The sequence below is a fragment of the Corapipo altera genome, unplaced genomic scaffold, assembly GCF_003945725.1.
Source record: "Corapipo altera isolate COAL_440 unplaced genomic scaffold, ASM394572v1 61411, whole genome shotgun sequence".
In the NCBI taxonomy this organism is placed as follows: domain Eukaryota; kingdom Metazoa; phylum Chordata; class Aves; order Passeriformes; family Pipridae; genus Corapipo; species Corapipo altera.
In genome coordinates, this window is record NW_020884875.1 from 16070644 (window position 1) to 16088848 (window position 18205).

Consider the following 18205-nt stretch of genomic DNA (forward strand, 5'->3'; position numbering starts at 1 on the left):
TCTCAAACACTGCATCAAAATTAGGCTCATTAGTTCCTCAGGTAGCAAATTATCAAGGAGTGGTGGTGGTGCGAATATAGTTTTTATTCAGGTCTACCTTCTTAGTCAGATTTACCTGCTCTAGGACTTCGTTCCTTTTTCTTTCTTTTTTTGTTTTTGCCCTTCTATTCTTTCATTTCAGAGTGTGTATTGGCTTTTCTGAATTTGTTGATTGGGAAGATAAATTATGCTTTAATTTTATTAATATTGGAAAAACAGCAGTTAAAGAAATTGTACTTCTACACTAACATTCCTTACCATACTTTTATGGACAAGGCTTGTCTTTTTTTTCTATAATTTTATCTTTCCAGTTCCATTTGTTCTGGTAACAACCGTGAAAGTTAAACGCTATGTTGCAAGTTCTCAGTACATTGAGCAGACTTGTGTTTATTCTGACATGATACTAATGTGTGTCTTGGTATTTGAGTATTTTAGAAACCAAAGCCAACCGTAGCCAAGAAGCACTGGAATCTTTACTTCATGAATAATTCTTTGCTATGGAATCTGTCTGCACTGATAGGAAATCTCAAGAAATCCTAGATATGCTAGTGTTAGTAATTACAGTTAGATATATCAGAGGGAAAAATTACAGGTAAACAGACTTCTTTTTGGCAATATTCATTAAACTCTTACAGTTATTCTTGCTATTATCATGTCTCCTTTTTCTAATAATAGGTGCCAAGTATCATAAAAAAACATGGAAAACCAAGAGACTGTCCATGGCTGTTTTAAATTTAAAGGTTTAATTGAGTCGTATAATCTTCATTTCAACTGTACCAAATTTACAGTAGTCTAAGTAGAACCTTGCTGTGAAAATGTTTCTGTTTTGTCTTGAGGGCATCTTAGGATTTTAAAAGTAACTCAGTAAATAAGAAAACACTTTCAGTAAACATCCATGTCTGACAGTAGTCCTTTATTACAGTTTGCCAAAATTGGTTTTTCCCCTAATTCTTGAGGTTAAAAGGTCATATTTATTCTCTCTATGTTTTGGGTTATCTACGCAAGCCCACATATTCTTATTTTGTGATTTTATGCTTAAATGTTATTCTGTATTTAAGAGATTAGATTTTAAGTTACTGTGTGATTTTTACAAGTGACATGTTAATCTTTGGGAAAATGAATGTGGAGGTGGTAGCATTTTGTAATGTGAGTGTGTTTTCCTGTGTTAAGTAAATTGGAGCATTAGACACTTTTGATGGGACAAGTTTACCGTGGAAGTACTGTCTACATAGTATAATAAGGAGCAATGGTACTGACCTTAGCATAAAGTTTAACTAGAGTTAAACTTAGCATAGAGTTTAACTCTGCAATTTTGAGCCTAACTGAAAAACTTGTGGCAACTCCTGTTTCTGCTGTTCTGCCCAAGGTGTCCGTTATGGACAAATGTGAAGGGTTAAATATCTGCTAGCATTCACCAGCAACCATAAAAGCATATTTCTGTGTGTGAAGGCACAGCAGTAAAAACCATTCAGTGTCTGGAACCCTTTGCAGAAGAAATGTGAAATCTGACAAATGAAATCTCGTCTGTTTTTTTTCTAAAGTTTCTGAGTTTAATTATCTGACCAGCTGATTTAGAGGAAAAATGCACTCAGTGAAGCCAGCCTTCCTTTTCTTTCTTTGGAAAGCAGTTAGTTTCTTTCTGTTTGTAAAAGGGAACTTTGGGGTTGTCTCCTGGTAAGTGACTTTGTTCTAGTCTTGCTGATAGACAATTTTCTTGCTTGGTTTTTTCATGTGCTACATCTAAGAGCAAAGGTGGAGTTATTGTTAACAATGGCGATATTTGAAGTTCCTCAGCAGTACAGTAGGAAAGATTCTGTTCTAACTTTTATAGAGGTAGAGAGATAACACAAATCTGAATTTGGGAAAAAAATATTTGTCCAAAGGTCTCCCAGGAAAAACAGAGCCTGAAGGCGTTTTAATTTTTGAAGAGAATAGATTTTTCAGATCAAAGTTAAGTTTATATGAATGTAAACTCTTGTAAGTCACATATTTTGATTTTGATATTTTTATAGTGACACTGAAACTTTTAAAATGTCTATTCGTTATTTTTACAATCCTACTGATCCCATATGTACTTCTTACTTGATCATTTTGCTGTATGCATAAATGATGTATATTTTTGATCTATCTTCTCTAGTTGCTTGATGTTTAAGCCCTATTTTTGTTTCAGAGTTCAAGTAAACTGAGTCTTCATTTACTGTGTTCTACTTGCTGTATTCTCCAAACTTCAGGGAAGTTTTATTGTAAAACTATTGGAACTGATTAGTAGCTCAAACATAGCTGTCTTAAGATTTCAGTGGCCTGTTGTATAATAACACGATGTCATTATTCAGGCACTCAATAAAATAGACATGATCTCTGTAGTTGCTTTTTACTCTGTCTTATTACCTGTAGGTGAATACAGCATATGTTTTTGTGGGTAATACAGTTACAGTATTCACAATTATTATAGTAGAATTGTATAGTAATTCTCTTAAGGGAAAGCTGCATGACACAAAGGTAAAACCACAAATGTTTAATTTAACTTTTGTAAGTAGCTAAGGATATCTTTTATTACTTGGCTATTGGTTTATCTGAAGGTACACCTGCTTCTAAACTGTTGTGGTTCATGTTTCTTTAAACAGAATAAAACAATCAGTAAATCTCCCCACTCCATCCCCTTGTCCCTCATATCAGTAGTAGCAAACTGGCATGTTAGATTCAATAGAAGGCATAAACCAAAGCAAAATGAACTTGTTCAAAATGTCTCCAGTTTCATCAGTGGGCTTTCAATCAACTGTTTAGGAGTAGACATTCTAAAATGTCTACAGATTTCAGGCTATAGTCTATCAGTCTCAAGCTGTTAATGACAGTAGTTTTAGTATTTCTTTGTGTTGTAAATTACGTGTGATTTTCCCAACATCTTGAAATTATGTTGTTCATTACAGGGAGGCATGCTGGAAAGTGGCAGAGTCATACTTTTATTAGTAAGAGTAGGATTTTGCCATTACAATTTAACAATGCTGTTTGATAAAGGTATATTAACTAAAGCATGCCTGTTCTTGCTTAAGTGCCAGTAATTGCGTGATGAAAATATAATTTGGGATACATCATCCTCACGAGTGTTTGTTAAGAAGGAGAATGAATAATTTTAATAGCACTTGTTTATTGGCAGTAGAGTTGGTTTAATTTTCTGTTTAAATTTGTGCTGTGAACTCCTGGAATACTAGTTAAATGATGGATAATTTTTATCTGCTTACACACAGTATGAGAGAGACTTTTAGTCTAGCATCTTTCTTTAAACTTTTTGTAACAGGCCACCATTTTTTTTTTTTTTTTGCAAGTAGCATTTTCATCATATTTGTGCTGTTTTTCCAGCACATGTGCAAACTATACAGATTCTACTATCATGGAATAGTTGCTTAATTCAGAGGATATGAGAAGGCTGTGGTGTTAAACTGAAAAGTTAACATTTCACATTTGAAAAGCTTTCTTTCCTGCATTGGGATTTTAGTTGTAGTGCTGTCAAATGACACTATGTTAATTCTGCTAAATAAGTCTTTTTCATCTTGGAAAGGAATTGGAGCTTTTCAGAGATTATGCATTACTCTTTCATTTTTGTATGTGTGCTGTGATGGCATACACCAACACAGTAGGAAGAAAGCATTTTCTTATGCTAGCAATTTTTATTGCATTCCTTACTACATCTTGCTAAGAGAAGTGTGCTGTCAAGAGAGGAAATTATTCCCATGTTTGTCTTCCTAGATATTTTGGATTTGCAATTTGAGGGAGAAACACTTTAAATTTGTTAGTTCAGCTACTTCATTGGCAGACTTAGTTCTGTTTCTCACTTACTGCATTTTGTAGTTAGGCTTTTTATTTAAACAGTGTGCATGGAAAGTGAACTAGAACTATACTTGCCACATGAATTTTATATGATGTGTTTGTAGGGTCAGATATTTAAGAAGAGCTGTCTTAAATAGTTTGTTGAAGTAGTGGAAATGGAACAAATGCATGAAACCAATGCTAAATTAGAAATAATTAGACATAGGTTGAAAAACCTAATTTTAATCTTCATTACTTTTACTTTGTAATTTTATTTGGAATATTGACTTTACTAGGAGCAAATGGGATGTGTATGTCAAAACCTTGAACTTGATTGCATTCCAGTCCAAAAGAGATTATAATTTTTGGTTGTTGTTTTGGATTTTTTTTTTTTTGTTGTTTTGTTGTTTTTTTTTTAGTAAACTCGTGGACATGGTTTTTTCTCATCAGAGATCAGACAAATTCTTGATAGTGGTTAAGATGAAAGCTATACTTTAATAAGGATATTAGGTCAGATTTATACTGTGTGTCTTACATGCCCAAAGCACATTTAAAATCTTCAACTGCTGAAAAATGTTTTCTGTGACTTTCTCTTCACTGTTACTGGAGTCATAATCATTGCTGTTGTTGGTTCTACTTTTCAAGGTACCCAGAAAATGGCATAATAGAAATGGACACCATTAATCTCCGACCGCGAGCAAGAACCATTCTGAAGTGGAGTGAACTAAAAGTGGGTGATGTGGTGATGGTTAACTACAATGTTGAGACACCAGAAGAAAGAGGATTTTGGTTTGATGCAGAAATTACCTCTTTGAGAGAAATCTCAAGGACTAACAAAGAGGTTCATGCTAAAATTCTGCTGGGGTAAGATTTGTTTGACCAACTCATAAAATCTTTACGTATCATATGAATTATGTTTCGTTTGGTTTTTTTATCTACAAGTGACCACTGGATTAAAATGATGTCATACTTGAATTCCACAGCTGTTTGAATTATAGAACTGCAGTGCCTAGTTTTTATGGTGTGCAGACTTACTTGTGAGTGAGAATTTTTACTTTTCCTGAGCTTACTGAAGGCAACCATAAGGTTTTATGTACTATTTGTGATTCAGATTGAACAATGTTTTTAAATACTTTTATATTTATATATTTACACGTATATTAATTTATGTATGTATTATATGTTCAATGCCATTGGAAACTGAAAAATCTGGTTTCAGTAAAGTTTTAGGTAACTGGGAACCCCTAAGTCTCACTGAGTATCAGTCATTTCTGACAATTTGAATAAGTCTCTGAACAACAATAATCGGTTTATATTTCAGGTATGTTGATTTGCAAAGTAAAAACAAACTGGCTAATTACATTTTTAAAGAATAGAATATTTATGAGGTATTACAGTTTCTGATATGAGTAGAACATGGAACTGTGGGATGTGAAAATTGCAAGCTTTCATGTGACTGAACTCACCTGGATATCTTTGCTTCGTTTTTCTATTTAATTCCAAAACTTGTGTATATTTCTTTAGGAGCAGTGTCTTCTGCAGATTTCCTTATTGTTTTTTTAGGGATGAACAGATGACCAGTCTTTATTGGTAGTCTCCTTGAGGAATTCCCTGTAATGTTTCTCCTCCTTTTCATTACCTTCCTCATTCCTTTAGTACTATCCTTTTCTGACACAAAAGAACTAAAAGCAAATGGCTCCAGTCTACCATCTCCATTCTTAGAGAAGAGGCAGGTGTGTGGGTACTTACATGTTAGGAATGAAACTGATTTTAAAATTAAATTTCAAGTAAAATTAAATTTCTTTTCACTGAAGAAAAACGTTGTCATGTCCCACATTTACTCATGAGCAATATCATTGTTCCGTTAGTGTTTTCCTTAAAATGAATTGGACTGTTAGTGTACAGTGTAGTTTTCTTTATGAGAAAGGAGACTGTTGTAGCTGTAGGAAGAGTTGGTGTAGGACGTGGTTAATGGGAAGAGGCACACAGAAGCCTCCATAAATCATGTCTAATTCAGTATTTGTGTAAAAATGCAGTCTTACCTAGTACTGGGAAACAGGACAGACATTGACTTGGGAAATCATGCAGGTAAATGAAAATCTGTTTTGGGATGGTGTGAGGATAGAATAGCCTTTATCCTGGAAGATTTTGTTACGAGGAGACAGAGTTTTTGCTTAGGAAGGCTTTCTGCCTTAAAGGTAACTCTTTCTCAAAGGCAGTTTCAGTGCTTTCTCCCCTCACTCTGTGTACCAAGAGGAGTTCTCAGCCTCTCTGTCGGATACGTGAGAGGAGAGATATAATGCTTACAGAAATGCTACCGGTCTGCTGCAGCCCAGGGACAGTTGGGGGTGGGGCAGAGATGACAAAACCCTTTAGGGAACAGATTTGCCTTTTCCTGCTGAGGCCTGGTGCTGTCTTGCAGCACCAAGGAGTTTGTAAGTTTTAATGTCTTTGCCTCTGAAATAAAACCTTTGAATCCTTTCCACTACCTTGGCATTTCTGGGGAAGAGACCTGCATATATTTTACCTTACATGGTTTTTAATTTTAGAATTACGGGAGTTTTATTACATAATCTCAGTGCATTATGGTCATCTTGGAATAAATAGGGCAGGCACATTGACTTGTTTTGTAGGCAAAGCAAAAAAACTCTGAACTTGAAATGTAAAGCTGGAAAAATTGAGTAGATATTTTGAATTAACTTGGAGAACAGAAGAGATTAAGAAATGGAGGCCAGTCTAGAGAGATACAGAATTTCATTGTAATGGATTCAGGGCTAGAGGCATTTGGTGAATTAGGGATGGAATTCATGACCTTTTATAAATAGAACTGTCCAGATAGCTGTTTACATGAAGTTCAGATGTCTATTGATAACATTATTTAAAACCGTTGTCTGCATAGATTCTTTCAGAGTTTTCCCCATTTAGTAAAAATAGGATAATCTAAGTATGTTTTATATTGGCAAGAGCAAGCACCTGGTGGCTAATGAAAAATTCTGGTTGGGACTCTATAGGGTAGTCTTTTTAAAATCTAAATAAACTGATAGTTATGCTTCAAATTGCAAGATGGTAGCTTGAAATACCATCAGTACTGAGGCAGGCACAGTGGGGGTCTCCATGATATTTATATTTATTATCCTCTGAAAGCAGGTGGAGAAAAAATACCGTTGACAAATACCTGTATTAGAAGGTGGCAAACTTAAGTCCATTTTTCAAGTTGAACCGTATTTCAGGAAATTTTCTTCCTAATTAGCAATTCAGGCTTCTTTTAAGTGCTGATAGATTGTGTATGCAGTACTGAACTAGTTGCAGAAAGTAAGGTTACCATTTCTTAAATTTATCAAGAATAATTCTGTATCACCTGATACACTACCTCAGTCATTCCTCTCAGATAGTAGTAAAAGTACAAGAAAAATCTACTATTCATAAACTTCTGTAAGGAACATGCTGCAACAATAATCGCTTTATGTTTTAGGTATGTTGATTCGCAAAGTAAAAACAAATCTCTGTGTTTCAGTGTTTATTAATATAAAATAAATAGTATTAAATACATTAATTTATTTTAGAATTATCATGTAATGATGTTATTCTTTTAATCTAGAATAATATAATTAATATATTGATATTCTAGAATTTATTATTGATATTTGATAATGAGTTCTTGGTATACTGTTTGCACTGACTACTTGTCTCAAATAAAGGTGACATTATTTTGAATTTTTTATGATTTTACGTTAGTGATTAGTTGATTGTATGTTAATGAGTAGTAATTTGTGTACTACTTAAGAACAACCTTAGCAGGCAGTAAAGGGACACGGAGCTCTTTGGGCTGCTTCAGGTATATTCGTCATGTGGAGTTTTTTCCTTTTGTGGTGTTACATCAAAGAGACTTTGTATAAACAATTTTGTATGAAATATTTGAATGTTTGATTTATTGATCTTGGTTGCTTTTGACAAAGTTTTCATGAGGCTATTGGCACAATCACAGGAAATAACAAGAACATGTGCTGTTTGTGGTAATGCTTTGAAGCTGGTAGAACATGTCATGAATACTTATTTTTTTACTGTACCTTTTGACACATGTGTGTTAGATGTTACTTCTGCTCATGTTTTAGTCATAACCCAAAGGAAAAATCCTGTACAGTCTGTCATCATTTCTTCTAGTTCATCTTTTGGAAAACAGATATGAATTAGAAATTATAACCAAAGAAAGGAATGAGACTTAACAGGGAAGATAAAGATGTCATTATGCGAAGAATAACCTATCCATCCTATCCAAATAGGATTTACTGTGTCTCAGATACAAATACTGTGGAAGCAGCAGTGCTTTGACCACGGAAAACAATGCTACGTTTCTCATGACTGTGTGCATGCCTACAGTTCATAAAATCTGAATGTGAGATTCTCAGCTCCGAGTATCCATATTGTGGTACCTCTAAACTGATTTTAACTGACAAGGTGTACCTCTGTTTTTGGACATCCTCTGTTTTTCTTTTTAGGGAGAATCTTCTGTTTCATGGTGACAGCAGTTGTTTGTGGTCCAGAATAATATGACTTGTCATCTTTGTGAGGCTAACTGTTCACAATTTAACATTGCAGATAGCAGGCATGTTTCAATTCACCACACCAAATTGAACCAAAGTAGAAAAATGATGCTCTGTGTTTTCTCCATGCTAGAATTGAAGAAAGACAAAATCAGCTCTTAGGTTTTCTTCAGTCAGCCTTTCAAAGTTTGAGTTTAGCAAGGACACTGTCAATACCAAGACTTGTACTTTGCTTAAGCCTTTGGAGATACACAGGAATGTAGGTATAAATTCTGTGGAGTGAACAGAATTTTTGTCTTTGCATGAGTGAGTATTTAATGAATTTGAAGTCTTTTCCTAAGCAGCCATAAGGGAATGTAATAGGAAGGATCTTAAATTTTCATGTTGTGTTTGTCGTCTTTTAGTTCTGCAGGTTTTTGTGTGAGGCTTCCTGCTCCCAAAAAGAAAGTATTATTTTGTTTCCAGATTAATTTCTCTCAATTTTTAAATATTCTTGTATTTTTCTTGTAACCTGTTTGTCTTTCTCTTTTTTATCTTTTTTTTGTGCGATGCATTCATGTTTTTCTTCTCAGTACTCCCTTTATTCACATCCAACATGTTTTGTTCTCAGAATGCAGTATGATATTTTTGAATTATCTTTCTACTACCTGTACAGATTTTACTCTTAGCTGCTCCTTTTACTTCTTTTTGAAAAGATTGTACATTTATATTGAACTTCTGGGTTTTGTAAGTTACACATGTATTTGTTTTTAGAGCTTTACAAAGGCACAGAAATGAAACACTTTACACAGAATACTGAACTAACAATGAAACAAGCCCTCTATTGGTTTTTTGTGTAATTTCAAGAGTTCTTGTGCCTCTGTGAATTTCTGTCTAGTTAGTAAAAAAAAGTGTATTGTACCTTGATTTGACACTTAGAAAAAAACCAGTACAACACTTCTTATCCCCCTCAGCATATATTGTGATAATCATCATGATGTCACAGTTGTTGTTGTCCTACTTTGGTAGGTGCCCAATAGTCTAGTTCTCATAGAGTGTTTCCTCTTTAGGCCTGGAATTTTTGTCAATGTGGTTTATGCCTTACTAATGCTTGCATGATCTTCTATCCATAATAACTTCCCAGTTTATTTATTTTATTGTATAAAATATATATTATTTTATTGTAATGTCTTTGACTATTGCTGGTTGATCTGGGGAGATATTGTTTTGATGCTGTGTGAAATATAAACAAGATTTACTTGGACCCATTTTTTAAAATAACTGTCATGCTGTATCATCAGGTATCCTAATAATAAGAATTTTAATTGCCAAAGACCCTGCCTGCAGCTTTCTTGCACGGATGTAAAAGCAGCATATTTCTTCTAAGCAACAAAACTTCTGAAAGGGTGAATTTGTGTCTCCCTCTTTCTTCTTTTTGTGACTTCAGTGGAGCTGGTCACCTCCTTTGAAGAAGAGACCTCCCTTTGAATCAACACAAGTATTTCAAACCAAGGTAGATTCTCATTGGCCAAGAATCCTCCTGGGATTTTTCGTGGTGATTCTGTATTGGTGATGCTTAGAAATCCTTAAACACTTCTTTGTACTGCTTTCCCTAGACTCTACTGCTAGAGATGGCTCTTATTGTGATATGCAGCCTTAGGTAATAATCTCACAACTCTTAACAGGAATGACTTTTGACAACATGAATAATATTTTGGGTACCACTTAATTACCCTGTTGGACAGAACAACTCATGTTTGCTCTAGTGGAGTGTGAAAATCAAACTGTTAAATTCCAGATTAGGTTTCTGACTTTGCTTCAGTTTTGAGGAACAGTAAAGAATTAAAAGATACAATGGGCATGAGGACAGAATATTATTAAGAAGACTTTGGAGTAATGTAAAGTGCTTTCTATTAATGATTCATAGAATCATAGAATGATTCAGGTGTAGAGGACAAAATGCCCAGGAGGTATTGGGACGCAGTGTCAGCCTCTGGGTTCTAGAGGAAGGCTGTTCACTGGGATGGGAGAAAGGTTAGTGTTCAGGACGTATTATTTCCATCAAATGTGAGACAGAAGGACAATATTTGACTGAGAACAGCTCATAAAGAGAGCATGGACAGTGAATCCTGTGACTACTCCCTGTGGTAATTGTCCTCTTTTCTAAGGTCATAAATGAGATACAGTACCTTGATTCAGCACCTATAACGTCAAACCCCCAGTATCGATACAGGACGGGGAATGAAAGATCAAGAGCAGCTCTGCCAAGAAGGACTTGGGCATGCTGGTGGATGACAGGCTGATCATGAGCCAGCAGTGTGTGCTCACAGCCCAGAAAGCCAGTTGTATCCTGGGCTGCATCAAAAGCAGCGTGGCACAGTGCGTAGTCATGAGGGATGTGATTCTGTCCCTCTGCTCTGCTCTGGTGAGACCCCACCTGGAGCACTGCATCCAGTTCCAGGGTCCTCAGCAAGTCCAGAGAAGGCCACCAAGTTAGAGGCTTGGAGCACCTTTTCTATGAGGAAATATTGAGAGAATTGGGATTGTTCAGTCTGGAAAAGAAAAGGCTTAGGGGTGAGCTAATTGCAGCCTTCCGGGACCTGAGGAAAGCCTACAAGAAAGATGGAGAGGGACTTTTTACAAGAGGATGTAGTGACAGAACAATGGGGCTTCAAACTGAAGTGTGGTAGTTTTAGATTTGATATTAGGAAGAAGTTCTGTAGGGTGAGGGTGGTGAGACACTGGAGGTTGTCAGGAGAAGCTGTGGATTTCTCATGCGTAGAAGTGTTCGAGGCCAGGTTGGATGGGGCTCTGAGTAAGCAGGTCCAGTGGAAGGCATCCATACCCTGGCAGTGAGGTTGGAATTAGGTGATCCTTAAGGTCCTTTCCAACCCAACCATTCTCTGATTCTATGAACTGAAAGAGTACATTTTGAAAAATATTTGGCCAACTTGTTATTATAGATATCCTTTTCATATTTCTTCTTTCTCCTTTCCGTTTGGACAAAAATTTCCATTTTACAAACTGTCCTTGAATTTTTATGATGGACAGATCCTGCACAGATCATAACTATTCCTCCATGCACTTTTTTTCCTTCCATGCTTCATTTTACTGCCTTAATGAGGACAAATCCTCAGGAGGTTCCATTGAGTAGAGAGGAGTTGAAGGATTACTGTTTCAAGATTGCTTGTCCATAATTATTTTTCTTGTATCTAAGAAATATTTTATCTTAATACTTCCCTCTTCCAGATTCTTATAGAGAGAATATAAAAAGTAATTGATTTGTCCTTTGTGCTCTTTTCCCACACACTGCCTGTTCTTAACTGGCATTATGGAGAAACTGATTTTTCATTGTTTCAGTTTACTTTCCCAAAATGGAGGAAAGTATACTAGGTGCTTGTAATTAATGTTTAGTCTTTTGGACTGAGAATGTACTGTTCTTTTGTCTTAGAATTTTAAAATTTGAGTTGCAAACCAACTCTGCCTTACAGAAAAGGTTTATCTCTCAAGCTGAGTAGCCCAGTCACACGAGATCTTAGTCCTGCTGGTGAAATGGTACGACCTGGAGGACAAATCTCTCCAAGGAAAAGGAGCAGGCAAATCCTGTGGATCAAAATCTGGTTAATTGCACAGCTTGTGTCAACAGACATTTGACTTTTAATACCACTTTGATTTTTGTCCGTGACAACTGGAGAAAGGCAAATATTGCATCCATTTTAAAAGAAGGCCAGTTAGCCTTATTTCAGTCTGTGGAAAAGAGGGGACAGTCCTCTTGGAAGTGCTGGCCAAGTGGAGATCATTTGGAATAGCCAGAGTAGAGTTTTTTCCAACAGAAAATCATGCCTTATAAGCTTGTCTACCTTTTGTGATAAAATTATTATTTCTGTGGCCAAGGGGAGATCAAAAAATGTAATTTACTTCAACATGTAAAATATCTTTTTTCTGTGTCCCATAGTATCCCATTCCAGTCTGACAGTTCTTGTAGTAATCTGAGTGGATGGGCAACTAGGTGGGTTTAGAAAAAACCAAAAGATTGAATGATCTTGCTCAGAGGATAGTGGTTACACTATCGGGAAAGCGATAACAAGCAGGGAACTGCAGGGATGTATCCTGGGACCTGTGCTGTTCAGTATCTTAAGCATCAGTGTGACTGTGGCAATACAGGGCACTCTTGACAAGCATGCAGACACACTAAATTAATCGAAATTCGAGGGTACTGCAAGTCAGAGAGACCTGAACAGTCAGGAGGAATGGATGACAGGAGACTCAAGAAGGTAAAGGTGGATAAATGCAGAGTTTTCTTGCACCTGGGAAGGCAGAGCCCTTTGCTGCATTGTTGGTGAGGAAGTGGCTCTGAGGAGAAGGATCTGTGGGTGTTGATAAAACAGCAAAGTGAATAGGAGCCACTATGTAATGAAGACGAACAGTATTCAGGTTGTATAAAAGGGAGGAAAATTGGGGAAAGTGATTTTTTCTCAGTTAGTAAGCATTAATTAAGCTTCATCAAGAATACTAGATTCCATCCACCCACTCAGAAAAGTACCTCTCCTCCTTATCTCAACACACAAAAGAGAGACTCATAAACTAGAGTGAATTTCAAAGAGGGGCAGAAAATTGGTTCTTTGGATTGCATTTAAAAGCTTAAATTTTCAAATACTTGTTAAAGCATTAATTGCTTTAACAAAACAACAAAAAAGGAAAAGCACCAAGTGTTAAAATTGAAAATGTTTTGGATTTCCTAACCACTATTTCCTAAATAATTACTCTAAGGTGTATTTTGAAAGTGAAGAGTGGGTTGACTTGGATCTTGAGGGTCTTCTTTGGTTTCCCAGAACATAAACTGTATTTGTAACAGTGTCCTTTCTGTAATAAACATGCAGACTTGGAACCACAGAGTCTTTTGACTTGCTTTCTAGGGGGTTGATATTTTGAAATGTTTTGAAGCTTAATTTCTTCCCACTGAGGAAAGTAATTCCAAAGAGAAGAGGAAGAACAGAAGAAACAAACTGAAGTGCAAAAAGGCAAACAGTGGTTGGGTGGGTGATGAGCACAATATTAGGGAAAGCATCATGAAAATAAAAAAAAAGGAGTAGTGTTGAAATATATGTATACATTTAAAAGAATCATGGAGGATGGAAAAGAGCTCCTGAGATTGTTGAAGCAGGATCAGCTGGAGCAGACTGCTTAGAACTATATCAAGTTGAGTTTTGAATATCTGTATGAGTAGAGACTCAACAAGCTCCCTGAACAGTCACCATAAAAATAAAATTCACTCTGGCTACACAAAATACATGTTTCATATGTTTGTACCTCTTATCCTAGCAGAGGGCACTATGTAGAGGAGTCTAGCTCCCTGTTTATACATGGGTGAGAGGCATCCACACACAAATTTTCTATTCTCCAGAATAAACATCCTGTATCAAAGATTTTCCAGTTCCCTAATAATTTTTATGTCCTTTTCTAGAACCACTCCTATAATCCCATGTCTATGTTCCCTGGGGAGCCTAGGCTTGGCCTAACCAGTGCTAAGTTGTGAGGAACATTCGCCTTCCCTCTGCCTGCTGGCAATGCTGCTCCTAATGTAGTCCAGGAGGCTGTGGGCCTTCTGTGCTTGCAAGGGCACATAGCTGGGTTATGGTTGTTGTTTATATGTTCCTCAAGGTCTATATCTACCAAGCTGCTCTCCAGTAAGTGCTCCATAACCTAATCCTTCAGTGAGGCTAATTCTTCCTTGCTCTGGGCATTCCTTCTAGTCTCAGTGTCTTTGGATTTCTGAACATTGGTCTTAGAAGTAAACAATTAAGGCAAAGAAAGGGCCGAGTACCTTGGCTTTTTCTGTTTATTGTCATCAAGGGCCCTTCTATATTTAGCAGTGGGCTCACATTTTCTGTAGTTTTCCTTTCCTGTTTTTATTTATTGCCCTTCACATCTCTTGCCAGATTCAAGTTGAAGTAGACCTTGGCTTTCTCAACCCTATGCCTACATGGTAAGACAAGAACTCTGTACCTCCCCCTGCCTTGGGTCAGCTGTCCTGACTTCCATCTTTTACACCTTTCCTTTTTATATCTCAGGTTGGTATGGGAGCTCCTTACTCATCTCTGCAGGCTTTCTGCTGCCTTTGATTTCCTGCACATGGTGGTAGACCATTTTTGAGCTTGGAGGGGGTGATCCTTAAATATCAACTGTCTCTACTGGAGCCTTCTCTATATGGTGTCTAGTAGGATTTTTCTAAGCAGACCTCTGAAGTGATTGAGGAAGCTCATGATGCATGTGTGCTGCATCTACTCTCTGAAAAAATCTGTGTAGGAGCTTTTAACCTCTTCTCATAAGAATCACCTATTTGTAGCTCTGCTTTTTCCTAATGTGAAAGAGCTTATTGAGTAGTCCAGACGCCTGGAATAATGTCTGGAACAGACTCTGCATTGTTCTATGTGTTGCAGTTCAGTCCACAAACACAGAGAAGTGTACTGAGCATAGACCATGCTCTGTGATGCCAAGGACAGCTCCTGTAGATTTGTTTTTCATATAGGAAGCCTTTGGCATACCATCTTTGTGAGTCTTCAACCAGCTCTTTTTACCTGGTTCTTCTTGGCTGTTCAGGTGTTAACATCTGTGGGTTTGAACTTGGATTTGGAAGCCATAGATGCCAACTGAACATTTGTGGTAGTGCCTTGATCCTGAGTACAGGAAGGGAGCAGTTGGGTGATGGCACAGGAAGGTCTGGGAGTGGACAAGGGCGTTTCTGCAGCACCACGGACAGGGCCACCCTCCCGAGGCTCCGTCTCATCTCTGTGTTCGTGGAGTGGGGCAGTGACTTGCTTGGAGTCAATGAGGCTCTGACAGTGTTGCCGACTGTTCTCTCAGTGCTTTCCCCAGCTACTCCAAGAGTCACCTGCTTTACAGATCCCAGGCTAAGGAAAAAAGAGTTGTTCCTGCATCCAAGTCTGTGCTTTCAGAATCTGGCATCATGAACTATAATACATTATTTTGTAAATGCATCAAGCATCAACACCTACTACTGAGATGAAAAAAAGCAATATCATACCTGTGTTGTGTGTATATCCACAGTATGAATTTGTAGGTTTGGGAGTTAGCAGTGTGTGTTTTGGTCTCAAAGACCTTAAAAATTAATATTAGATTATGAAACTTTTGATGGTAAGGTCTTCAACATATCCTAGAAAATATATTTTTAATATTTTTTGTTGTTTAAATACATAACATACTAGTGTTATGAGAGAGTAGTAGTAACTCTTCACGTAGTTTAGAAGTTGTTCTGTGTCTTTGTCTTTATAGTGGCTTGTGTAACAAAAGAAAACTTGAATTAAAAGCAGAGCTACTACTGTCCCATTTTGTAACTGTGTATTTTTATTTTCATGATAAAGCAAATGGGTGTGGAATATTTGAAAAAATCTTGAAAATATTGTCTGTTTTTTCTGCATGTGTACAATCAAAAATAAAAGAACCTCTATGTAATTGTGTAACCTAGCAGAATTTGGTCAAATTATCAATGTAGTGTACTGTCTTCATGTGGGAAGATTTTGTAAGTCACCTTTGAAGCAAGCCTGTTTAAAATCAAATCTCTAGTCATGTTTGGTGAGAGTCATAATTGTTTTATGAGTATGTTTTAGCCTTTGTTCCTTTTTTGTAGACAATTAGTGTTTGCAGTTTGTTGAAATTACAGTTTTGTCAAAGTTAGTTATTGTTTAAATGTAAAGCAACAAGTAGTAACCTCACATTTCAATATTTTATATTAGGTTGAAATTGTCTCCTTTTAACATCTTTTGAAATATGCATGCTGTTACATACATTTGCTTTAATTTCAAAGTATTCTTTTGACTGATAGTAACTTAGAGTGAATACGATGAATTAACATCATATAGTTCTTTTTTTTCTATAGAGCTCATTTGTTGCAATAGAACATATTTGATTCTCTATCCTAATATTTTTATAAATTTGATAAACAATTGTTCATAAGCTCAGTTCAGGAACACAGTTTCTCTAATTTCAAAGGCAAAGAAAAATGTCTTTAAAAAACAGTCCTCACTTTACGAAGTGTATATTGAGGATGTCAGGATACGAGTTCATGCAGCTGTTAAATGTGAAGGCACGAAGTGTACAGGTGCAATGTAATGCTGTTGATTGGTATGTACACTAGACATGGAATCCAGCAGCTCAACTGCTTCTAAGGAGATGATATTTGAAGTTCTAACAAGCATTTTGAATGCTGATATTGAAAAAATGTGTATTTTTTTGAACAAGTTATTCAACTGTTGTTTGATAATGCAGAAGGAAAACTGTGCTGGAAACTTTGCAAATTGGAATAGAGGCTGATTGACCATGGGATGTAAACAAAGTGTTGCATATGAAAAGATAGACACTGCAAGTCGTAGGAAATCTGGTCCTGTTTTGATCTTTATATTGTTTGTTAACTGTATTTGAACATTTGGAGAGCATAGCTGACATTATATTCTTGTAGGGTTTATTCTGTGGCTGTTTCTACTGACCTAGACAGTACCTCTTGACAATCACCATAGAGGCTGATAATGAATTAGTTGTCTCTGGTAAACATGACTTAGTGTGAGTAAGGTTTTACTCTTAGGGGGCCTTAAGATAAATTGTCATTAGACACTTTTCCTTGTAATTCTTAGTGTGAATATAACTTTTCTGTATATTTTTCTAGTAATTTGCTCCCCTCTTTTTATTCAGCGTTGTATTTTGACTCTTCCTGTGTGTTGAAATATTTTTTTTGTAATTTCATTATGGTAAAGTGGTAAAACCAAAGAATTCCACACAGAGATCTGACAGTTGTAATTGAATCTCTCAGACAGTAAGAACTGATAAAGTTCTTATGTAACTGTCCAGCTGCTTTTGTTTTCTGGAAAGCTGACCTTTGAAATATCCAGGATAATGCCCAGTTGTCACACATCTAATAAACTGTGATTTTGTGTGTTTAAAGCATTTGGCAACATGAAGGTTAAAAAAAGAGGAAGTGTGTGTGGGGAAAGTGCAGATATAAGAAGGTTCAGTTGAAGATTTCTCTCTGACTGTGACTAACCCATCTAAAAGGAAGGCTTGTGTTAGGAATTCTGTTGTATTGAAGAGTCTGAGTCTGTTTTGGGTTTTAATTCTTCTAAAGGATTTAGTGTACTTACTTGAAATACTCTGCATAATGTATACTGTTATTTTTGGTATGGTAAGGTGAAGAAATGAGTAAAGGTTATACTTCTTGTCTATGTTTGACAGTGTAATATAATCACAATTTTATTAGATAACCGTAATTTGAAAATCAGATGATATGTAGCCTGGTCATCATTAAAGCTGTTGTATGTGTAGTGCAGCAGAAGAATTAGTGTTTTAAGAGTAACCAGCTGAACAGAATTTTTTAGCTTTGGTGAGGCTTAACCATTTATTATTAGCCATGATTTTTCACAGTGGTAGTTAATCTTCCTCTGTAGTTCCAGATATATAGCTGTGATGTTTGATGGAACATACCAGCTTTGTAACATTATTTGATAGTAGTATTTGCTTGCTTCTAGTGTAACTTATAATAGAAAATAAAATGTTTTCTCTGGTTCAGATACTGAATATACTTTAGGAAAAACTTGTTCTGAAAGTTGCTTTCTGAATGCCCTTATCCCAAAAGAAAAATACAGGACAAAAAGAGAAGGAATGTCTACCATGACATAATATGGGATAGAGAAATGATGAATTCCATCTGTTTAATCAGTACTACCTAGATACGGGAATAGTACTGTTAGTCAGTAGGATTGCAGTGCTATGAAAGAAAAATATGCTACCAATTGTTAGTGCCATTCAACTGAAATTTTTTTTTATTGTTATTT

The 18205-nt window shown here is 36.1% G+C and overlaps 1 protein-coding gene across 3 annotated transcripts in view; it reads left to right on the forward strand.

The window, feature by feature from the left end:
- UHRF2 (ubiquitin like with PHD and ring finger domains 2) overlaps positions 1–18205 on the forward strand; it is a 79201-nt gene that overhangs the window by 27238 nt on the left and 33758 nt on the right. For all 3 annotated transcript variants that reach the window (XM_027635040.1, XM_027635037.1, XM_027635038.1), the window contains exon 4: positions 4489–4707. In XM_027635040.1, the coding sequence (XP_027490841.1) occupies positions 4489–4707 (219 nt within the window). The remainder of the gene's footprint in view (positions 1–4488; positions 4708–18205) is intronic.